The sequence below is a fragment of the Mytilus californianus genome, unplaced genomic scaffold (genome assembly GCF_021869535.1).
Source record: "Mytilus californianus isolate M0D057914Y unplaced genomic scaffold, xbMytCali1.0.p SCAF_35, whole genome shotgun sequence".
In the NCBI taxonomy this organism is placed as follows: Eukaryota; Metazoa; Mollusca; class Bivalvia; order Mytilida; family Mytilidae; genus Mytilus; species Mytilus californianus.
Window position 1 is genome coordinate 1,644,594 of NW_026262685.1, and position 26,021 is coordinate 1,670,614.

Consider the following 26,021-nt stretch of genomic DNA (forward strand, 5'->3'; position numbering starts at 1 on the left):
AATTTTCCAGTATTGCATTTCAATCGAAAAGATAGTTGAATTTAAGGTAAAGGTACAGTAAATGGTCAATGTCACAGATTTTGGTACAATTTTGCATTCAACTTTGGATCGTTGAACCAGAGACATATATACACATGTATATATGTCTCTGGTTGAACTATAACTGAAAATCGAAAAAATAGTGCATTTATCTCTTTTACTTTCTAAAACAATTCTAATTGAATTCGTTCAAAATAGCTGAACATGTATAGAAACCACATACGATCGGCGAAAAACTTTCTTAAATTTGTCTTCAAATAATTAAATCTCCAATTTCAAGTCCAAAAGATTTAAATAACGTCCCTTCATCAATTTTAAATATGGGAATCTATCTAAAATAAGTTTGCAGATATTATAACACTACCAGATTCAATTGCTAGAACAATAGACATTGTTTTCAAATTAGAAAAAAAAATCGAATAAGAAATTATATGACCTTTTCAGTACTCAGTTAATTGGTCAGTTTTTGACACTATAAATAAAGTTTGTAGCACTCTGGCTCGTCATACCATGGTTTAGAACTCGTTACCAACAAAATAATATTGAACAAAAATTTCAGGACGTAACAAAAGATGGCAACATGGAACATGGATATTTATTTCTTGGAACTATTGACATTCATTACATATGTAAAAGCTGGTGAGAATGTATATTACATCTTACTGTATGCAAATGTACTTAATTAGCGATAATTGTTTTTTTTTTTTTCTCTACTGTATTTTACGTATATTTTTTTTATTATATTTCTGTAACATTCTTCGCATAGTTTCTTACTCAACAAATATAAAGATTAAAAAGACAAAAACAAAAATAAAAAATAAAACAAAAAATGAATAAATTGTCACATGATATATGTAATAGATTCTATTGCCGTCAGAATCTGAAATAAAATGTCCTGTACAACATTCTGTATTGATGATAACCGAGATTGTTATATTATCTACAGGATGTGATTATCCCTACGCCTTACGAAATAGTTCCTGGTACGATAATGAAAGAGGACTTTTAAGTTTTACAAGTGATGAAATGTCTGGATATGTTGTCCAATCATATTCAAGTAGCGTGACCGAGTGGACGTGTCACAGTGTTATTGATGATTTCATTATTTCAAAGTAAGTCTTTGTAATAAAAACCTTAAAACACATCTAATGTTTAGAATAGACTATTTTCATCTTACCGAATTTTAATTCCGGATTATATAATTTTTCGACAGGTTACCTACTCTATTGTAGGACACCCTGTACTCTGTCAAGTAAGAGCAACCAAAAGGAGTAAAATCAAACATATAATCGGTGCAATTTGGGGAGAAAGTGAACTGTTATCTAATGATTTTGCCATATGTAGAAAACATAAAACAATTAATTTGTTTTGAAAACATTAGAATTTTTACTATATCCTTTAAACGTAATGTTCAGGCTAATTTTTCTTGATTTGCAAGAAAAATATTTAAAGACTCCATTTCTCCAAAAGTTACAGAGGACTTCGGCTATCTTTTTTCAAACGCTAAATTCGTAAAAATGTCTATTCTATGTTCTAAAATTCTGAGTATGCTTCCAAAACGTATGGATGCTACTTACCGTAATATACGTGTCTATATACGAAGTTTGCAATATCGTCGACATATATACCTAGTCCTTATCATGATTATGACTTTTTTCAGAGGAAAAACAACAGTGTACTTGTTTGGAAGTAACCAGGACGTGTATATATGTATGAAAATGACAACAATAACAGAATCCTCGTTCTCTTATTATGTGATGTCAGGTGATTGTACTATTTGAACTCATCAACTAACACGAATCTCATCTTAAATTACAACATGCACGTTTCTATTTCGATTGGTTTAAATTAAGTTTTTATTATTTTCTATTAATTTCTAAAAACAAAAATCACAAATAACGAAACACAAGCCTGCATCAAGCAATTTATTATACAAAAAAAACTAACCAAAGGAAAAGAATGGACGTAACACATATTTACGACAAAACAATTATAATATAGAATCCAACGCCCCCCCCCCCCCCCCCCCCCCCCCCCAAAGAAAAAAAAAGCCAACCGTATAAGTAACAGAGAAAAGGGGTGTCATTTTTATTTTATTGATCCGATTTGTTTTAACCGCACCACACTTTCAAATCAAATAGCGGTAGAAATAGAACACAGTCGTTTTGGAGGGGTGATTTAAAATAAAGTAGACGTGGTATGATTGCAATAAGACAACTATCCATCTGAGACCAAATGACATAGACGTTAGCAGATACAAAACAAGACAAGACAATAAGATAATCTCAAAACATAGATGTTGGTTTAGGGAAGAAATTAAGTGTTTGCATGGTTACTTTATTCAGAGAAAACCAAGTAAATAAATAATCACGGATTGATTGTTTAATGTATTAAAGTGAATTAAAACGAATTAAGCTGGTTTCCTATTTTATTAATTTATTTTTCATAATTTATTATTTAAAGATGCCTGTACGGTGCATGCGCCGGTTTATTTTTGATCATTCATGACACATTGACTGGTTGATTGACTGGTGCTTGTTTAACGTCCGAAGACAACATGATGATCTTTGCATATTTCATTATTGCTGGTTGACAGCTTCACGACTCTCCGTACTTTTCATATAGGTACCGTAAACTGTTTAAACCATATCGATGTCAAGCTCAGTACGCATGACATGAAACTTAGAAAAAAACTTCCGACGGTACGCTTAGGACCAAAGTTAAGAATAGAATCCGTGTGCTCAGTGTGAATCTAAAACATTGCATGGCATTGAAGAGAATGGTGTGAATCTGCAAATGTATTGGCTGTAAGAAAACTGCTACATTCTTTCCTTCAGACAAAGAAGTCAATGCTAACAACGAGCGTGTATACATTATAAGTTCTGGCACAGCTGTCAGTAATGTTGACAGTATCTGTCAGACTAGTTCATCACTGGGCGACGAAGAATACAATGTCATGGTAAAACAAGGTTGGTAACAAATATTCTAAACTTATCGATTTAACTAGCACTCGTTACCGTTTGTATATTAACTTGTCAAGCGTATTAGCAATTTTTATGATAAAGCAATATTTAGTTAATTGTCGGAAATGCTATTAATTCTCAAGACAAGGTTAGAAAATTTCAAGATTTCTGGCTGAATATTTTTTGGTTGAAAGGTCTAAATCAGTTGCATCACAATTGCCATGATTTTTCTTAATGTCGTCATCTCATTTCCGTAACCTTTTTTGTAGACGTCACATAAAATGACCACAACCATATAGATGCATAAAGTCTTTAAATATTTGTGCCGCAACCAATTCTTCGAGACAAGAAGACATATTCAAAAACAACGTATGCATTGGATCTTGGTAGCCATTTTACCAAGGGTAGCTCTAATGTACATTTGGTAGTCAATACGTTGAATACTTTTATGGTTCATGAGAATACTATTGCTGTTAAAATAGTCACAGATTATCCTTATACTTTACATAATTATGTTCTTCTGGAAATATATTACATGTATGATAGACCATGCCTATTAATTCAGTCTATCGCTATGCAAAATGATAAATATTGTACTTTCCTTTATGTACGTCTATTTTCTTGGGGGGGGGGGGGGGGGGGGGGGTAGGTATGTGTTTTGGGAGGGGTGGGAGGTAGGGGTGTGTTTTGGGATTTTTGTTATCCTTTTCATGCATAAGTAAATACTCATAACAGGTAAATGTGAGCAGCAGCCTTTCTCAAATAGATATTTACTCAAATGCACATATGCGTTTAAAATTGATTGGTACAAAATTACATTTTTGAGTAAGGCTGTTGCTAGTATTGAAAAAGTTTGAAAGAACATAAAAAAAATATTGTTATCATGGCATTTTTAACAGTTTTCCCCAAATTGCTAATTTTTAAAAGTCTGAAGAAATCAATTTACTGGGAAAAAATTCAACTATTTAAATAATCAAATCTCTATATATCTATATATAGAGGCTAATGTACTGAAGAACACCTTAACACCCAAATAATGCTATTTGATACATTTGAAATACTTTTTTTTCAAATTCAAGGGGCGAAAAAATGGCTTTGCCGTATCAGCTCATTTGAAAATAAAGGTGATGATCCCCGTACACAAATCTTAAAATTCTGCACTTAAATGTCTAATTTTCATATTTTGTTTTGAAGGATATGAACAAGATGCCAAACAATATTGTCCCTCGGTTTTTCTTGGAAATTTCTTTTACACATACGATAATGGCACAGGAACATCTTGTGGAACCGGATCAGAATGGGATGTTTGTACGAACAGAACGACAATGAAGTTCAATTACACTCAGTGTGCTACAATTATAGCATATTCTGGTAACTATTAAACCACCACTCCTTAAGCGGGGGCTATATTAAATAGCCCCAATCTTAAAGCGGGGGCTATATTACAATCACTCTGTCCGTTCGTTCGTCCAATACAAATTTTCGTACAAGATAATTAAATGAATTACTTCGTTTCTGGTCAGCAGTTTGACAGTGATGAGTTGTAACTTATATTTGTAACGTATGAGCACTTTTTTCAGATCTATAAGATACCTATACTTCCGATTCTGTGAAGTTTTCATTATGTTGAACGAACTGAAAATTATTCATCACACTTTATCAAAAACTACTGAACAGAATCACCTCATATTTGTTCAGCAGATCAACAGTGATAAGTTGTAATGAACATGTACATTTCGTGCCTGTCAGACACATACTTCCTTTATTCAATACTTTGGATTACGATTGGGGGTATGCTTAGCACGAAAACACGTGTATTCTTGTTTCATCCACGGTAATACAATGCCTTTACTTATCGGTATTGTCTGTTTAGTATCTCAAAATACTGATGAAAAAAATACCTATAAGGTCTGATCTAAGCGTAAGTTTGTTACAAATCTGCATTTATTGCCATATTTCAATTTTTCGATAGCTAAAAATCTTTCATATAACACATATAAATTTACAATTCGATTAAAGGAGAGAGGGGTTTCAAAAATATAATTTCTTAAAACGCACATGATAAAAGACTAAACGATGCAACACCGATTAAACTAACGATCTGCTTAACTGCAAAAGCATTCGAGATATGTTCAGTAAAGATAAAATACAAATGACTTGTCCTGATTATGCATGAAATATTTTTCACAGCACGTTTAGCAAACAACTGAAAATCAATCAATCAAATGTATGAACTATAAACAATAGCTTGAAATGTACAATATATTTGATATGTATACCTTCCCTTAAAAATGTTCACTGATATGTCATGTAATAATTTGGTAGACACGTTCTACTACGTTCGGCTAGTCGTGTAAAGTTCACTTTGTTCCAGCACAGAATTTACATGTAATATATCGGCTATGTTTTGTTTTTAAAAAATGACACTATTTATAATAATGGAACAAGACACTCACCAGTTTCTAATGAGCAATAATGGCATCAATATGTTTTCAGATACTGAAGTGTTTTGTGTGGCATCAGTGGCATCATCGAATGTTATTTATCTAACGGTGTTTAACAATGGAATAGTTGATTCAGTCAGCCTTTACAGATTTACATGCATGGTAGGTAATCTACTTCGAACTTATGGTATCGTTTCTATAAGGGCGCCTCGGTGGCCGAGTTTTCTAAGTAGTCGAACTAATGTATCACTAGCCTGTCAACACTGAGGTTGTGAGTTCGAATCCCGCACGTGACAGGTGCGCTCGACTACAATCTTAATTGACTAGGACAATATCGTTGTGAGAAGATAAAAATAAAAAAAACTATATATATTTCAATAAGTTGCATATTGCCATTGGTATACTAGCTGTGTCGCATGATAGCGAATCTGTAGCGACATATATATGTCGACCAGTCTTTGATAACGGCTTGACGAAACTTATCCGAAGTACAGGAAGTTGTGCACCTGCCAGTTTAATGTTTGATCTGAGTGATTATTTTGACTTTCCCATACCAAAACATTGACTTACATGTAACCATCTTTGCATTCTTATATCAGTTTTTGAATCCAAATCTCCTTGAAAACGGCTCGAAAGAATTCCACAAAGCTTCTTGCACGTATTCTTGAACAGGACACGAAGTTGTTCACCTACTTATATTTTTGTATGAGTGATTTGTTTTTTTTTCACATTTAAACATACCTTTTTGCTTATATTACACAGGCTAATTCTGCTCACGTGAATTTCACATGAATCTCACATGACATTCACTTGAAAAATTTCACGTTAAATTCAGTTCAGAGGAGCTTATACGTGAAACCCACGTTAAAATTTACCATGAAATTTTTCACGTGAACTTCACATGAACTTTACAAAACAAATCTGATATTTTTCACGATTTTAATTAAATTTGACAATTTAGATGTTATTTGAATAACTTAATTTTGGAAATTTCACGCGAAATTAGAGTAACTCACGTGAAATCAATTCACGTGAGTTTCACGTATAAGCTCGTTTGAGGTGAAATTTCACGTGACTGAAATTTTCTTGTGTATTTTTAGACGACAGGCGACACTTGTCTTCTTTAAAGTCTCGTACAAATTCGTTGAATAAGAATATCATATTAATTTTCAAAGTCCAGTAACTACGGTATCTGCGAGTCCAAAATAAATATTCAGCCATTGGAATTAATAATATTTCTTGTAATGGCGTCATTATTTGTAAACTCTGCCATTAGTCATTAGTTTTGAAACTGGTTGCATAATTACAAAAAAAAAAACCAACAAAAAACAAAAAAAAAACAAAAAAAACAAAAAAAACAAATACATTTGTAACTAACAAACAAACAAACGAAATAAGAAATAAAACATACCTATCTTGATAAAATTCTAGTTCGACTCTATATTTTATAAAGTTTTAAATGAAATAGAAACTAACACTATAACTATAAACAACAACAATGATATTATAAACTATACAGTGAGTGAAGTACACGTAAATAACTAAATTCTTTTATTCTGCAGACAATATCATCATCCGGGTCTTCGTTATCTGTTAGTCTACAGAAAGGTAAATGTGATAAAGGACAGAGTCCCACCGTTAGGCCGACTGGTGGAGCGCTTGCATCTTTGACGCCATATTGTGAGTTTGAGATCTGACTAGTATTATTTCATGATATAAGTTTCCCCGTTTCTTGTTGCACCCAGTTGGTGAACATTGTACAGTTGCCGAAAGCTGTTGGAATTTGAACATTAAATATGAAATATTCTTAAAGATTTCTTTTTAGCAATTATCTTACAATCAAAATAGTATTCGATGCAATAGATTACTGTTGGTAACCGTTAATGTTCATCGATGCGAAGTATGTTTAGTGTTTAATAAAATTGAGAATGGAAATGGGGAATATGTCAAAGAGACAACAACCCAAACATACTTCGCATCGATGAACATCCTAAACCGAAAGGAATTGTCTGTAAAAGTCAAAACACACCTATACCTCCAACAACATTAAGATTTTAGTATTTGCGTGTCTTGATTTTTTTCTGTTTGAAGAAATACTCAAAAGTTTGAAAATCTATCAATATAAAGGTAAGGAGATGTAGTCTGATTGCCAATGAAACAACTATCCACAACAGTTCAAATGACGAAAATAAAAGCAATTATAGGTCAACGTACGGCCTTCAACGACGAGAAAAACCCATACCGTATAGGATCTATAAATCAAAGGCACCGACATGAAGAAAGTGGAACAATCAAACGAGAAAACTAACAGCCCAATGTCTACAAAACAATTTACAAAAATCAAATATGACAGACATAGACCAACAACAACCACTGAATTACAGGCTCCTTCCTGACTTAGGACAGGCACATGAAGAATGTGGCGGGGTTTAATATATTTGTGAGCGCTCAACCTCCTCTAACCCAGTACAATGGTGTTACAGCACAACATAAGAACAAACTAAAAATCAGTTGCAAATGTCTCAACTCAATACGAAGCACAAAATAAAATAATCAACATAGAAACAATAGACACAACTCACCGATATAAGAGTACTCGCAGTTATTGTTAGTTAGTTCAAAGCCAATTACTGTAACAGTAAATAAATGTATCAGGTTTTTCGAGAATAAAGTTTCAATCTGCACACACGAAACTGCGAAACTGAACACTTAGGTGACGTTTCAAAGTTGGTCCTAGTATGAAATTGATATACGGAAATAAGCCCTACCATTTCAATGTTTTGGAAAAACAAAGTGTTGTATATTTGTCTAAACACGTTATTTTTATATTGTTCGTCATTAACATATACAATTATACATAATGTGTCGGGTTTTTTTTTCTCTTCTAAGCTTATATTTACATTTCAATATAAGACTTGAACAAATTCAATTATTTTCAATGTGATATTTTTTCATCTTCTAAATTGACATTCTTATTTGTCCCTGCCACTTGAATATTTTTAAACATAAAATTGTATTAATTGGAAAAAAGTGAACATTTTTCATTAGTTCTGTACCTATGCAATTACAATTATTCATGGTGTTTTCCCCTGTACCATTGTATGTTCCTAAAATGTATTGATAACATTCTAATTGATATATTACAGATACATGTCGTAAGTATGTTAATTTACTGTGTTTTTAAATTGAACTATTTTCAAATGGTCTCCGTTGTTTCATATATTTATGTGATTTTCGTGACCTATAACTTTGAACAAACTTTAATTGACGTTTGTACAATGAAGTCCTGACATGAAGTTTATGTTCTGTTGGTCTGCACTAATTGAAGATTTTATAAAACCTCCTAATGCCTCAGTTACCCCTTTTATATAGTATATATAGACTACTGTTAATTTCCTCTTTTTTGGTTATTTCGAGAAGGAGTCAGTATTGCATCTAAATTTCTAATTCAATTTATTAACTTTTTTTGATAAATGGCATAACAGACGGTCTGTCAATTAATTTTTTAGTTTTTTCATCTTTGAAGACATTTTCAATACTGACCTCTTAATATGAGATGTGATTATACGTCAACGAGACAGCAACCTAACAACAACATTTACTAAAAGACATCTAGAGGGCAACATATAGTCTTCAACCATATACATACTTTTCCTTTATTGTAATGAAATTTCATAATTTATATCACTTTAAAAATCACATGGAACTAGTTGCAAAAATGTGTATTTAAGATTGAGCCAAATTGTGGTGTGGTGCTCTCTACAAGTGAAACATATGATTAAAAGAAAGATGATGATGCACTTAATTGTATTAAATTAAATTTGATAGTCATTACAATTGTTCTAATTAAATGCCTGTATTTGTAAGAATCAGACAATTTAGAAAAATTTCAAAACAAGACCGAAAATAAACCCGTCGTCCTAACCTTCCTATTTTGAAGCTACCCTCACCCTGAGTTAGAAATGGTAGGTCTTTCGTTTCTGCGTGTCTGGTAATTCGGGAAATCTCTAGATAATCCTTGGTTAGAATGTTAGCAAATTACTGAGTTAGTTTCTCTTAATTGTTAATTTCTAGTGCAATTCAACAAAATTATATCTTGAAATACCAGAACAGGAAAAGGAAACAAAATGCTATATTCGTGCACCATTATACAATTTTAACTTACATAAATGTAAACTTAAATGGGTTTTTGTTTGTCATGTTTTCACCACTGTCTGATTCTTAGGCAGATTGACACTTAATAGGTTTAGTGTATTTTGATTCATCTTTACTTTGTGTACTATAACTTTGGGAGTGATATGGAATAAAAAGTTATTTTTATATATATGTAAGGGACAACATCAAAATATCAATGTAGGAGAACAAACTTAATTCACATAGTTTGAGGGGGGGGGGGGGGGGGGGAGTTATTATCCTACATTGATTTTTTGGGTTATAGAAACACATGCAAAGTTTAGATCCTAAATGTGTTTGGACTTTTCATTCAAATAAAAGGTTATTAATCGTACAGGATAGTCATTTTGGGGGGTGGGACGAAAACCTCATCGAAAATAACAGGTTTATAATTTGGTACGCCAGATGCGCATTTCGTCTACATAAGACTCATCAGTAACACTGTAATCAAAACAGTTTAAAGGCAGTAACACTCTGATTAAAACAGTTTGAAGGCAGCAACACTGTAATCAAAACAGTTTGAAGGCAGTAACACTCTAATCAAAACAGTTTGAAGGCAGCAACACTCTAATCAAAACAGTTTGAAGGCAGCAACACTCAAATCAAATCAGTTTGAAGGCAGCAACACTCTAATCATAACAGTTTGAGGGCAGTAACACTCTAATCAAAACAGTTTGAAGGCAGTAACACTCTAATCAAAACAGTTTGAAGGCAGTAACACTCTAATCAAAACAGTTTGAAGGCAGTAACACTCTAATCAAAACAGTTTGAAGGCAGCAACACTCAAATCAAAACAGTTTGAGGGCAGTAACACTCTAATCAAAACAGTTTGGAGGCAGTAACACTCTAATCAAAACAGTTTGAAGGCAGTAACGTTTGAAGGCAGTAACACTCTAATCAAAACAGTTTGAAGACAGTCACACTGTAATCAAAACAGTTTGAAGGCAGCAACACTGTAATCAAAACAGTTTGAAGGCAGTAACACTCTAATCAAAACAGTTTGAAGGCAGTAACGTTTGAAGGCAGTAACACTCTAATCAAAACAGTTTGAAGACAGTCACACTGTAATCAAAACAGTTTGAAGGCAGCAACACTGTAATCAAAACAGTTTGAAGGCAGTAACACTCTAATCAAAACAGTTTGAACGGCAACACTCTAATCAAAACAGTTTGAAGGCAGCAACACTCTAATCAAAACAGTTTGAAGGCAGTAACACTCTAATCAAAACAGTTTGAAGGCAGCAACACTCTAATCAAAATAGTTTGAAGGCAGTAACACTCTAATCAAAACAGTTTGAAGGCAGCAACACTCTAATCAAAACAGTTTGAGGGCAGTAACACTCTAATCAAAACAGTTTGAAGGCAGCAACACTCTAATCAAAACAGTTTGAGGGCAGTAACACTCTAATCAAAACAGTTTGGAGGCAGTAACACTCTAATCAAAACAGTTTGAAGGCAGTAACGTTTGAAGGCAGTAACACTCTAATCAAAAAAGTTTGAAGACAGTAACACTGTAATCAAAACAGTTTGAAGGCAGCAACACTCAAATCAAAACAGTTTGAACGGCAACACTCAAATCAAAACAGTTTGAAGGCAGCAACACTCTAATCAAAACAGTTTGAGGACAGTTACACTCTAATCAAAACAGTTTGAAGGCAGTAACACTCTAATCAAAAAAGTTTGAAGACAGTAACACTGTAATCAAAACAGTTTGAAGGCAGCAACACTCAAATCAAAACAGTTTGAACGGCAACACTCAAATCAAAACAGTTTGAAGGCAGCAACACTCTAATCAAAACAGTTTGAGGGCATTTACACTCATATCAAAAAAGTTTGAAGGCAGTAACACTCTAATCAAAACAGTTTGAAGGCAGCAACACTCTAATCAAAACAGTTTGAGGGCAGTGACACTCTAATCAAAACAGTTTGAAGGCAGCAACACTCTAATCAAAACAGTTTGAGGGCAGTAACACTCTAATCAAAACAGTTTGGAGGCAGTAACACTCTAATCAAAACAGTTTGAAGGTAGTAACACTCTAATCAAAACAGTTTGAAGACAGTAACACTGTAATCAAAACAGTTTGAAGGCAGCAACACTCAAATCAAAACAGTTTGAACGGCAACACTCAAATCAAAACAGTTTGAAGGCAGCAACACTCTAATCAAAACAGTTTGAGGACAGTTACACTCTAATCAAAACAGTTTGAAGGCAGTAACACTCTAATCAAAAAAGTTTGAAGACAGTAACACTGTAATCAAAACAGTTTGAAGGCAGCAACACTCAAATCAAAACAGTTTGAACGGCAACACTCAAATCAAAACAGTTTGAAGGCAGCAACACTCTAATCAAAACAGTTTTAGGGCAGTTACACTCATATCAAAACAGTTTGAAGGCAGTAACACTCTAATCAAAACAGTTTGAAGGCAGCAACACTCTAATCAAAACAGTTTGAGGGCTAACTCAAATATGAAGTTGAAGAGCATTAAAAACAGAAAATTTCAAAAAGTGACCTGTTTCTCAGATACAGATAAACACAAGATTTGAAAGCCATATAGAATTACTGGGAACGGATGAAAAATGTTATACAAGTATCTATAGGATATAGATTTAAAACTACAGAGATAATTTCATGTACACTGCAGTCTTTACTGATTTTGCCATGACAACTCTCCATCTCCTCCACTGAATGGCAAGCAACTAACAATCAATCATTGTTGATAAAACAACACTCATGATATTGCAGGCTTAAATGCATTTCAAAACATTCTTTCAAGGCATATGCCTATACCGGTTAATCAATATTTTTCAAATTAAGTTACAAAAGAGAGGGGGATCCAGGAAAAATCTATTTAAATTAAGTTTTTTTATCCTACATTGAACTTTTGATGTGGTCCTTAAGTCATTATATTATGTGTACTTGATGGGCGACTACCTCTATGGCATACAAATCCAAAAAAGTGACAGTAAAATGTAGCTCTTGCTGTGCATGACTGGACGAACTTTAATAAGAATACAGTCGGCAAATACATGTCGACTTGAGGTTTAAAGAAGAAAATAATCACGAAAACCTCACCAAATTTAAAATAATAAAAACTATATCTTGATAATCATATGCATAAACCTATTTTAAATCAGTAATTATATGCATTAGTTTTATTCCTTATACATATGTGTTTGTATCACTATATTTGTTTCACAGCATTTGATGGAGATTCTTCAATTGAAAATAAGACAACAACAATAGCATCGATCATAGGAGCTCTCATTGCTGTTTTACTGGCCATAATCATTATAGCTGTTTTATTCTTTGGATATATCAAGTTCAAAGAGAAAAAGAAGAAAACTCACCCCGAACAACACATGGGACCGACAGGTAAGATTGTTTACCCCGAACAACACATGGGACCCACAGGTAAGATTGTTTACCCCGAACAACACATGGGACCCACAGGTAAGATTGATTACCCCGAACAACACATGGGACCCACAGGTAAGATTGATTACCCCGAACAACACATGGGACCCACAGGTAAGATTGTTTTTTTTAAATTTAATCCCAGATGGCAATATGATAAAAAAAAGTAAAATAACGAAAATACCGAACTCCAAGGAAATTTCAAAACGGAAAGTCCCTTATCAAATGGCCAAATCAAAAGCTCAAACACATCAAACGAATGGAAAACAACATGTCATATTCCTGACTTGGTACAGGCATTTCCTTATGTAGAAAATGGTGGATTAAACCTGGTTTTATAGTTGGCTAAACCTCTCACTTGTATGACAGTCGCACAAAATTCCATTATAATGACAACAATGTGTGAACAAAACAAACAGACATAATAGGTAAAAATAGTAGTGGCAACGACCCAGTGGTTGTAAAAATATATCAGTACAAAAATACTAAGATTTGGTATGATTGCCAATGAGACAACTATCCACTAAAGTTGAAATGAAGTGGATGTAAGCAATTATAGGCAACCGAACGATCTTCAACAATGAGAAAACTCACACCAGGCTTACAAGTTGTGAATGTTATCTGTCCTACTGGAAGTCCATATATTAAATGCTTCGTGTTTCAAAGATAATACAATACAGCTCTTTATTGGATTTTGCCTTCCAGCTGCTTTGATTCGAGCTCCACTGATGAGTCGGAAAAATACGAAACGCGCGTCTGGCTTATCAAATTATAAGCTTAGTATATCTTTGATCAGTTTTTGTGTTAGTGTTAGATAAAAGATTGTGTGGGGCAAAACTTCCAACTAGGTTCCATAACGTAAAACTCCCACAAGATTTCCTGCATCAAACATCAAACAAAACACAATACATCATATAGTTAACCTTTACTCTAATGCTCGATCGTTATAGAGCTGAAAATGGGGTTGGGGGACGTAGAAATTTATATCATTTCCCAATATTTTGTCAATTCTTCATTTTTCAATATAATGCAATGCTGATTTTTTATCCGAATAAAGCCGAACAAAATTCAGCTTTTGAATCACAATTATTTTACTTTATAAGCCAATATTATAAAATTAAAGGAACGGGAAAAAAACCCAGGAACTAAAAATGTGTTCGCAAAGCAATCTCAAAATGTGTTCTGAAACACAAAAACAATTATTAAATTAAAGTATGGTAGAGTAACCGCCCCTAGCATAGAGGCCCCGAACTCTGAATCCAAGTCTGAATATCAAATACATCAAATCTGGCAGGTACTTCTTCTCCGATAGACAAAGACTGGGAGTGATATTATTTTTTCCGGGTACAGTGAAATATTTTCTTGTGAACTGTTGTTGACTTGTGAGCCAACACGTAAAAGTAAAAAAAAAAATGAATTCTACATGTTGATAAATTGTAAAACAAACCCAGTATATTCATTTAACCTTTATATGTTATAATGAATGTACTATTCGCCACTTAACGTTTATAAGCCTTAATCAATTAATTAACACTAGCTGATGAGAAGAAGTAACTTGCATAAACTAAATTGCTCTTTTACTTGAACATTCAATTAACCATTCTTGTAAGAAAACATTCGAGAAACGAAGTAAAACATCACACCAATTCAAACTGCGTTCTGCTTATTTAGCAGGTATATTTACGAAAGAGATAGCATGTATACCTACAACTCTGTTGCCATTCTGAAGAAAAAAAAACATGTGAAATTTAAAGGAATCATGAAGATTTCAGTAAAACTTACGAGCAATGTTAGTTGTTAGATCTTTTTAAATAGAGCACCTGTTGTATCATCTGCAATAACGGCAAACAAACTTCAATAGCAGCTCTTTGCTGAGATTCACTGTTTAAAGGATTACAATATGTTATTTCCTTAGGTTTAATATAAATAATTAACACATGTTTTGTTTATTCCAGCATATTTCGTAAGAGAATTTACATTTGAACGAATACAGAACAAACTTAGAAGAGAAAATGAGAGCTTTCCTGACAGTGCTTGTACTTCCGTATTGCCAATAGACGATAAAAACGAATCTTCGAAACTACAACAAAACAGCATTACAGACACGGCTGCAAATTAGATAAAAATAACCTTAATTTGGATCGTTTATTATTTTAAAATGTTATAGGATTTTAAAAATATGCATGTAAATGACCTCCATAAAAAACTTGAAAAGATGGATACATACCATTTAAATCTTGAAAGAAATTTCCAAATATGAGAATAGACACATATACAATTTTTACTGGTTTTCAATAGGTAGTGAATGGTCGAATAAATACACAGCTCTGACGAAAGTACTAATTGTGAAAACGATTGACTGCAACCCAACGACACCAAATAAGAGACATCTTGAGGAAAGCAAACCTATGTCTTCACAAATAGACCAGAAAGGTAGTGAAGTAATGATAACATAAACTGCCAAAAATCTGATATCAACATCAACTTCCATAATGGATAAAAACATTAGGTCAAACTTTGGACAGACATAAAACATGGTGTAAGTGTCAAACTAATTTATTTGCAGAGATCGCTTTTAATCTCTATCAGTGGAAGGAAATTATAAGGAGGTGTCTCCCCTTACAATTCTTGACTAGATGAGTACCGAATTCAGGACCGTAAATTAGAACCTGTTCAATAGGAGGCATAATAATAGGCAGGGATCTGGGGAGACGCCAAAATCCCCAGGAGCTGAGCAGTTTTCATGCTTTATCTTACATTTTTGCCTTTTCACGAGATATTTAAACTTGGTTTCATAGAAACATTTTAAACCTCAAAATAAAAAAAAATCACTTTATACAAAACAGATAATTTTGATTATTGTTATCAAAATTTAGTTCTGGTGAAGATATGAACATTGTAAGTTTATTATTCCTTATTTGGGATAGCTTCTGTCTCTATGTTTAATGCTTCTTCTGCCTTTCCTCGTATATCGAGAAAAGATATTATTAGTTACATAGTGTGCTAGTGACCTAATACGGTATATATGGGGTCAGTAAATTCAATATGGGGTGAGAGCGAAGCTCGAATCCCCATATGGAATTTACTGACCCCATATATACCGTATTACGTCACTAGCACACTATGTAACGAATTTATCTTACCGACTATCTTAACGTGTGATATTTAGAATAGTAACCTATCAAAATGAGCAAGTCTGAATTCAATACCGTTAGCATTACGAAACTACTTCCAATAATCATACAAAAACAGATGCCAACAATAACAACTTGTTAGCTTTAAATGTGTTTTATGAATTTATTTCAATCTTAATCATCAATTTCTTCGTTTGTTGAAACCTTTAAGATTTTTACTCAGTACCGTTTTGTTTTTATAACGGGACGTAGCACCACTACTAACCGTGTATTGAAATAAGCCCCGCCTCCCTACTAACCTAATATGGAATATACACGGTCTCCACGCGGACGCTTTTAACCAATCATATTCCTAGAAATGTATAGGAGGTAAGATAAAGCTAGTTATAGTGTTCTAGCTTGGGCATGAGTTTCCACAAGATAACTGTTTTTAGAATAAAGTTCTATGAACAACATTATTATCCAAATATTATAAGAACTTAGTTACGAATGCAACCTCTTTTATTTCAAAATTAAGGAGAAGGATCTATGCAATTGGGCGGTATTTCAAAATTCTATGAAATTTTGAACGCATTTGGAAATCGTATAACTACATCTGAATATCTTAAACGTAAAATATGTACAATTCATGTGTTTATAAGATACATTCAATTAAAATTTATGAAAAGGAACTTTAATATAATGTACATAAAAGCATCGATAGAATACATTTTATTGAATTTTAATTTCTCGAAATGATGTCCACAAAATTTCTTTGGTTCGGGTAAATCAATTGTTGTCTCGTTATACAGAATGAAAAAAATATCGTAATTGTTTCTGTTTTTTCATACATCCCTAAAACTATAATGACTAAGACTACAAAACAAATCTGGTGATTCCTAATATTTTCATACTATTAAAACGAAATGTGTACAGCAATAACAATTTATGTTGAAAGATTTTAACAATCCTTATTTAATCGAAAAATTCATTTTTTCGTCGCTTTTTACATACATGAACATTCTATACTTTCTTACTAGTTCTAATTAAAATAATTAAATACTATGATATACCAATATTAGATATTCAGATGCAGTTTAACGACTTTTAAATGCATACAAATTTTATAAAAATCCGAATATTCGTGACAATGACAAGATTTAGGCAGTGCGACCGAGTATACAAAAATTGATACTTCAGAAGTGGAAAGTTTTGAATACTCCTCGTGTTGATAAACAACACATGCCATGTGACAGGAAATTTTTGCTGATTGTTCAAACGAATGCAGAAACAGTTTTCTGCAAGCATACTAAATAAAATTTTAAAATAGGTTTTTGATTTGAAATGTTAACAATCTAATTGAAATATAGTTCTCTGATTTCGTTATACTATATGTACGAGCACGCGTGTTAATATAGGTCTGAATTTTAATCAGATTGACATGTTAAGAGTTCACGGGTACGAGATATGTGTTTCTACAATGTCGGAACAGGTGGCAAGACGATAACTATCAAATATCTTTTTTTTGCCGGCCCGCAATAGGAGGTAACTGCCTACATGCCTCTACATAATTTACGGCATTTGGTGATCGTGCAGTTCGAAATTGTTTAAATCCATTATACCATAATATAAATAACAAACTTTTATAAAAAAAAATGTAGTGGTGGAGCTATTGTCCTAAAGTTAGTTCACTGATGAACAGTAATGTAATGATTGTAAACTGATTGATACCTTTAGTCGGGGAGAACAGGATTTATTTATTACTTGTTATTGGCTTTTAATTAGCGTTCAGTAACTGCGAGTACTCTTAGATCGATACTTTGTGTTTTTTGTCTTAATGTGAGTTTTTTGTGTGTTTCGTGCCGATATGATGTGTCAGGCCATTTCCAACTGACCTTTACAGTTTATTCTTATGTTGTGTTGTTACACCATTGTCCCAAGTTGGGGGTAAGCGCTCACACACATGTTTAACCCCGCCACATTCTGTATGTTCTTGTCCAAATTCAGCAATTGTAATTAATAGATTGTCGTTGGTTGCTGTCTTTTATATCTGTTTGTCTTTTATTCTTTTGTCATAAATCAGACAGTTAGTTCCTTTCGTTTGAATTGTTTCACGTTATCATGTCGGGCCTTTCATAGCTCTCTATACGGTATGAGCTTTGTACATTGTTGAAAGCTGAAATCCACGTCATTTGGACTCTGTGGGATAGTTTTCTCATTGGCAATCTTACCACATCTCCATATTTAATAATAATCTTGTAACCTCCGAATGGAGTGAAACTTGTACATGTATGTCGAAATGACAAACATCTCTTTTAGCATTGGGTTTCAATTTCATGTCGTGCTGTCGAACAGAGAACATAATTAGATATGGCATCAAATTAGTATCAGCATAATATTACTCAGGTTGTGTCATTGACATCTTTAATTTCATTAAGTAATGGATAAGGTACATGCTATTTTTATAAAGATGATTTCCGTGGAGAAATTGATAAAATAGATTTTTTAAATGGTTTGCTATAAAGATTTTAGTATGACAATATGACTGCACAAGTTTTGAACTAGCATTACGTTATTAAATTAATTATAGATGGCTGACCACAAGGAATACACATTTAATTTATCAGTAACTATTTCCAGTTTATGATTGATTGCTTTTTTGGTATTAAATGCAATTTTCAGCAATATATCGTGGCAGTCAGTTTTATTATTGGAAAAAGCCTGAGTGCCCGGAGAGAACCACGGACCGTCAGCCGGAAACTGACAATCTTTGTCAATTACGATTGTAGCGCCACGTTTTCCCAGTATCATGCAGCCTATAAGATGGTTATACAAACTCCTCTATCAAACAGTTATTTGTGTTGTCGTTCTTGTCATGTTAAGGATAATATCTGTCATACAATCTCACGGAGGTGTAATATTAAACTGGCAAGTATCTATATATACTTCAAGGAAGATAAATCAGATAACTTTGTTTTGTAAATGACAAAACAAATAAAACTATATTTTGTTATAAATCATAAAACATTACCGTTGACCAAAATATTTCTTTTAATTTTCTGAGTTTGATGAATAGATATTGAGAGTAGAAGGTCTGCTTCATATCTTGATATTTTCCTCGATATTGAAACAGATGGGCGAATTCAGACAAGAATCTATGACAAACGTGATGATTTCAACTTTCCAATTGTCAACATTTCCTTTTTTCCTAGCAGTAATTTACCCTCGGTCCCATGTTTACACATCTAGTTTATACTTTACGCCCGTGCATGTTCAAACTGTACGGACTTCATAAACAGGTAGTGCTCCTTACTCATAAACAGCTCCAACAGTACTGCATAAGTTTTATGGTCATCATCACAAATTGGTTGCCAGATACGATGTTTTGGTGTCTGTACTTACTTGCGACATGATTTCGCGGTCTTAGATTGTTGAATATACTAGTAAAGTCGTCCGAACTGTAATTTTAACGAGTGCGTCCTATTCCCGATTGCAAAATTTTCACTGAGTGTGATTTTGCATCTCGAGTGATGCATGCATAACATGAGAGGCTGACCATGTCGACGTATACGGACTCATTTTGGCGTTCAAGATATTCCCTTGATTTTTGTTTTTAATTGTTACCTTGAATTGTCTCTTTCTAATTGATTTAAATGATTTGAAGATCGGTAAACTACTGTCATCTTAATTGATATCTCTGTTATTGTGTCGCATGTCGGTCATCGGATTTTTGATGAATTTGATGAACCGATTATTGTCTAGATGGAAATTTTATTAACTGCCTTAATACTGTTTTACTGACATTTGCTGATATAAATCTTGGAAAAAGTTGCTCTCTAGTTTTGCATTAGGATTTGAATTTCCAAATACTTTGGCACCGAGAACCACTGAAGAGACAAAGTGGTGAAATACGTATCTAGTGTAGTAAAATTAGTACCGTTAATATAATTACTACCACTTGACCTTTATCTCTACCGGGGACTGTTAGTGTCCGCGGCTATTACCAGCCTAGTTGATCAATACTTCTGTACAGGCATGCAAAATGCTGGTATTTATATCACTGTAATAATTTTTTACTATTTTCTCGATTTATCATTATCTAATCAGTTCCCTTTTAATTTGTTTTGTCAATAAGAGCAAATCAGCTTTACCTCATTATGACTGAACACATTAGTATAGTTAGAACAAATAACTCCACATTATTTTCACATAAATGCTCAAATACAAATTTAGTTTTTTCGCAAGATTCGTTTTAGTGTTTTCGTTAAGGTATATTTTCAACATTGCCATATAAGCGGGAGGTTTGGCTAGCCATAAAACCAGATTCAACCCACCATTTTTTCTTAAAATGTCCTGTACCAAGTCAGGAATAATGCAGTTGTTATCAAGCAGTCCGTTTCTATGTATGTTGGCATTTGCTTCTGTTGCAGTTTAGTGTTTCTGTTGTTCCGTTGTTTTTCTCTTATAGTTGATGTGTTTCCCTCGGTTTTAGTTTGTTACCCGGATTTGTTTTCGCTTAATCGAATTATGACTATTGAACAGCGGTATACTACTGTTGCCTTTATTTGAACATTCATAATTCAGAGCTGGAAAATTCGCCTGTTTTTTTTTATATTGTTTATCTTTTAATGTCAATTATAAAAATAAGATGTGTCTGTTTGCCAATGAGACAACTATTCACCAGAGACCGAATGACGTAGATCTTTCGAGTGAAACAGCAGATGAACTTATTAGACCAATAGGCTACTGAGACCGATAATTACGATTTTTACTTATACCGTTCAGGAGAAATGGTCATTAATAAATTGGAAATTACACCTCATGTCGAATCAGTGCAACTATTTATGAACCGTACAATCGATGCTTTTCAAATTTAATATGTTGTTATTGATGAAAAAATTGGGGGTCAAGTTTAATATTGACGATTTTCACAAATTTTCTATTCAGGAGCTATGGTCATTTATTTATTGTAAAATGGCACTTATGTCGTTTCCATGCAATAACTTATGAAATAATCAGCGCACGCTTTGCGAATTTGAATATGTTGTTACTGATGACAAAATAAAAGTCAAGTTTAATATTGACTATTTTCACTTGTACAGTTCAGGACATATGGTCCTTGATAGATTGGAAAATAGGTACATAACGTGGCAGGTCGAACAAGTATTCCATACATGAAATACATCAATTTCATTCGTACTAGCTGTCCTCTTAAGTTAAACAATAGTCACCTGTTTTAGAATTCCTCCCTTAAGCCACATAGTCGTTTGGAACTTAATAAGGACTCGTTCTGATGTCCTTAAAAATTGCATATCTTTATTGATGTCATTCTTATGGTGTGGCGGGGATATATTCTACCGGTACATTCTCAAATGCAAAATTTTACAAATATATATTGTATTGGCTATTTCGTTGCAAACCAGCAACATTTAGCGCCTAATTACAGATATGTTAAGGAAACATGTAAAAAGTAAATTCACAAAAATACCGAACTCTGAGGAAAATTCAAAACGGAAAGTCCCTTATCAAAGGCCAAATCAAAAGCTCAAACACATCAAACGAATGGATAACAACTGTCATATTCCTGACTTGGTACAGGCATTTTCTAATGTAGAAAATGGTGGTTTAAACCTGGTTTTATAGCTAGCTAAACCTCTCATTTGTATGCCAGTCGCATTAAATTTCATTATATTGACAATGATGTGTGAACAAAACAAACAGACATAATAGGTAAAATGTCAAAATAGGGGTACAACAGTCAACATTGTGTTATAATCTTAATCACAACGAAAACAAACAAATATGTAACAAATAAACACAAAAAGGCATATAGACAAAGCATATAAGCAAAAATGAAAGACAAGAATACAAAAATTTACCATAGCACAATAACACAATGACGGAATGTATAAGTACCGAGCCACTTCAAATGAATAACACCAAAAATAGACTAAACAGTAAAAGTAATATTCAAAAAGACAAATAAAAGAATACTATAACACGTTTTTAAGATGATAAACAACGTCAGTACCCAGAATCTATACTTCAAGACCATCGTGTATTATTTGTGAAGTTGATACGGAATATTTATCAGCAAGGTCTTGGTACCTTCCGATGAACTTTTTTAGAAAAAGGACGAGACGTTCTTTGACATACCCCTGGTTCATCAACTTTCTGCTCAGACACTGGTGACGTTTTATAAAGTCTGAGTAGCAGCTGCAAGCTCTTGAATACCGAATAAGTTGGGAAATGTATATCCCATATGCAGGTGAAGTTGGTATATAGATACTAAGGTGGAGGAAATTGATAATTTCAAAATTAAAATCATCTCGTTTGTCATAGATTCTGGTACTGAGATGATCGTTTATGTCAAATTCGAGGTATAAGTCTAAAAATGAGGCGGAGGAAGCTGTGTCTGTTGTTTCTTTAATTTCTAGTTCTGGGGGATATATTAATGGAACCAAATCAGAAAAGTTTGGATTGTTAATGGAAAGAACATCATCAATATATCTGAATGTGAAATTAAATGACCTGGTTTCTTTTATCTTCTTGTTTTTGACAAGTGTCTGAAGAAACTCCGACTCATATGAAAATAAGAAGAAGTCGACAAGGAGAGACGCACAGTTCGTTCCCATAGGAATGCCGACAATTTTTTGAAAAAGTCTACCTCCAAGTTCAACAAATATGTTGTCAATTAGAAACTCTAGCATACTGATCACTTATTCCTCTGTGTAGCATGTTTTACCTTTTTATTCACTATCAACAAAATATGCCGCATGGTATCCCAAAGTAATAACTTTATATGCTACCATTTTTATGTTGAAAAGCATTGTGGATTATTTCTTTCAGACGATTTTTCAATTTCACATGGGGAATGGTGGTATACAGGGTTGAAAAATCAAAATTTTTGATAGAAATAATTTCATAAAAAGATCTAGATTAAAAATTATCCAGAAGTTCTTTAGAGTATTTTTTTGGAATCCACAAATGGTTAATACCACTACACGAGTAAACAGTTTCACAGTATTTCTGAAGACCCTCTTTCACTGCGGACAGAATTTTTGTCAATCTAATGGACAATTCTTTAGTCGAACATGCAGATGTACCGTTGTGTGTACGGAATTTTGTGAAGCTTAGGTATCCAATACAAACAAGGTAACTCCGATTTGCTGTTCAATTTAATGTTCATTGAAGCCATGAAGGACTTGTGATTCGCCAAAATCTCATCCTTGTCAAATGATATGTTTTTTTATGTGGGATTACCTGAGTGCTCATTTATTCCTAATTCTTTTACAAGACACTCGTAGTAGTACGATTTACATACAAAGATAATATTATTTGAAGCTTTGTCCGCAGGAACAACAACATACTTATCTTGGAGAGATAATAGACATTTCACAGCCTCTTTGTCTCTGAAAACGGACTTTGGTCGATCATTTACACAGTTTTTTAACTTATGAATGCTACATTTTATCAGAGACCTGATTGTTTTGACCCATTCTGACAAAGTGACCAGCTCAACTTCTTCTCGTTTAGCCCATTCTCTGGCGTAGTCTTCAATGGAATCCATAATTATTTTGAAGTTATGGTTCCAATTGATGTGTCGGGGTTCTCTAAACTTAGGACCATGAGATATCACCTTTCGGAGATGTTCATGTTGAATTATGTTTAGATCCCCAGTAATAACATGGCCAGAGGGACTGTAAATATAAGGCGAGTGGGAACAGTCACATGTCAGAGGGTTTTTTAGGTATTGTTCTAAATCAAGGTCCTGCAATGCTTGTTTATAGTTAAATACTTTGGGTGCAATGGCTTTGGTGTAACTGTAGGATACAATAGGAACAGACTGATTTTGAAAATAAAGTGGAATTTTAGATGTTACCTCCTTGTGATGTAGAACGTTGCTGATGTTGATTGCATCAATTCCTCTATTTGTAAACTGAACAGGAAGGAATTTCCTCTTTTCCTCATGTAAAGGTCCCGATCTTACTGGTTTAAAAAGACGGAAAAGAGCTACATCACAAATTACAAATTTACTTGGAGAGGTAAAAACAAGAAATACTATATCGAGTTCGACCACGGAGAAACTTGTATTGTTTAAGTTTTTGAATGTTTCATGATTTTGTAAAGGGATCATTAGAATTCAAACTTAGAAATGTTCGAGAAGCCTTTTTTTTTATTTTGAAAAAAATGACAAAATAGTGTGCATGAATTTCATAGTCATCCATGTTTAATTGTAGAATTTACATTACTCATTTGAAATTTTGTTTACAATTATAGAATTTTACCCGTAGTAAAATTGGTTATGCATTTCTCGTTAGTATTTAATGTTTTATGCATCAAAGAATTTATTCAAATGTAAAATACATGTTATTATCATTACCTTTCCAGACAATAACACAGATATACGAGCTGGTCCTTTGGCCTGTTCTTTGCAACAAAGTGTTCCTCGCAACAAAGTAATGCAGGATTTGCTACTCCAGGCAGTATGAGTGCTACCGGTTACAACGGAAACAATGTCCGTGTAGACGATAAGATTGACAAAACATCTTTATCATCGTACAAAAGAAGTACAACATGTGCTCCCTATTCTCGAATTTCTGCTGTTTTTATGGGTGGTGTTGGCGTTGCAGTACTTGTGTCCGTTGTTATAGCTATGGTCTTTACTATCTATAAAAATTCGCACAACTGATCGTAATCATAATAATTGAGTTAGTGAATAAGCAATAATTGTGTTTTCAAATATGTATATTCAAGTTGGCATGGGAGCTTCAACATATATCTGCTGATTCATATGTTTGATTGATGTAACGCGTATCTTAACACATGTCCAATGTAAACCAGTTGTGTGCCGCTATATCATGTTTTATACATGAAAGAGGTGGGCTAAATTTCTCCTGATTTTATTTAACACGAGGGTCATTTTCAAAAAAAATTAACAGTATCACAGTGCTATAGGTTGCACTTTGTAAATACAGCTGTTTCTCAAACCACGCCTCTTTTGGGGAGATATAGAATATTCATAGATAATAAATTTTGTTTACAAACTGGATCCCAGTTATGATCTCTATGTTTCATCTCATAGAGACATAACTTGGGAATGTTACCAGTAAATATACATATGCATATTGTTTATATTGAAATCTGTGGTAATCCTACTGTTAAGGTAGGGGTAGTTAAGAAATTTAGTGTTAGTTTAAACTCATAGAAGTTCGGGGCATATAAACATTGAAAATATGCCGCACAGCTCTATATTTTGACCTTTGAAAAAAATAGTAGTGCATATGAAATTTCCATTCTAGGATATGATTTTTTTCAAAACTTCATAGTAAAAGTGGTACAGTTTTAGCCATAAAAGGAGTTCCTATGGGAAATTGGATTGTCAATATTTACAGAAATGCAACCTATTTTGGGTGAAAAAAAGAGAACATACAGAATTATCCAAATTTGGTTTATCTCACAGATTTTAATGAAATTAACTCAAATATGAAGTTTTATAAATATTTCATGAAGATTGAGAAAATCCTGGGCCTTAACTATGATGACTCAGCATAAATTCACAGTTTACAGTATGCATAGTTTACTTAAAGTCCTGAATGCAAAATAAATTCTTAATATATGCATATTTGTTAGTTAAATTGTTGAGAAGTGCTTATTTTTACTCTTCGCAGTCATTGAAACTCATAGATCCTTCCTGAATATTATTGGTGGGGTGTTTTTGTCCTGTCGATAACCCAAAAGTAAGCCGTAACACCTAAATGTGTTTTTTTGTCATTGCGGCATAAAAAATACAAGCTAGAAATACATAAATATCTCAACAAATATACATTAGTGTGTTCTATCCTGAATATGTACTAAATATTTCATATTGCTA

At 33.2% G+C, this 26,021-nt stretch overlaps 1 protein-coding gene across 1 annotated transcript; it reads left to right on the forward strand.

Moving 5' to 3' along the window:
- The first annotated feature begins 991 nt into the window (after positions 1-991).
- On the forward strand, positions 992-15,251 carry LOC127736655 (uncharacterized). Its single transcript, XM_052247213.1, has 8 exons — positions 992-1,151; positions 1,700-1,803; positions 2,877-3,008; positions 4,197-4,373; positions 5,499-5,608; positions 7,009-7,126; positions 12,765-12,992; positions 14,990-15,251. Exons 1-8 carry the CDS (start codon positions 1,066-1,068, stop codon positions 15,151-15,153), a joined length of 1,119 nt encoding a protein of 372 aa, XP_052103173.1. The 5' UTR covers positions 992-1,065; the 3' UTR covers positions 15,154-15,251.
- Positions 15,252-26,021: the final 10,770 nt, after the last annotated feature.

Coding starts and splice junctions, on each gene's coding strand:
- LOC127736655 (XM_052247213.1), top strand. CDS start 1,066: ATGTCTGGATATGTTGTCCAATCATATTCAAGTAGCGTGACCGAGTGG. Junction 4,374..5,498: donor TACAATTATAGCATATTCTG/GTAACTATTAAA, acceptor ATATGTTTTCAG/ATACTGAAGTGTTTTGTGTG. Junction 7,127..12,764: donor TGCATCTTTGACGCCATATT/GTGAGTTTGAGA, acceptor AGTAATTATATG/CATTAGTTTTATTCCTTATA.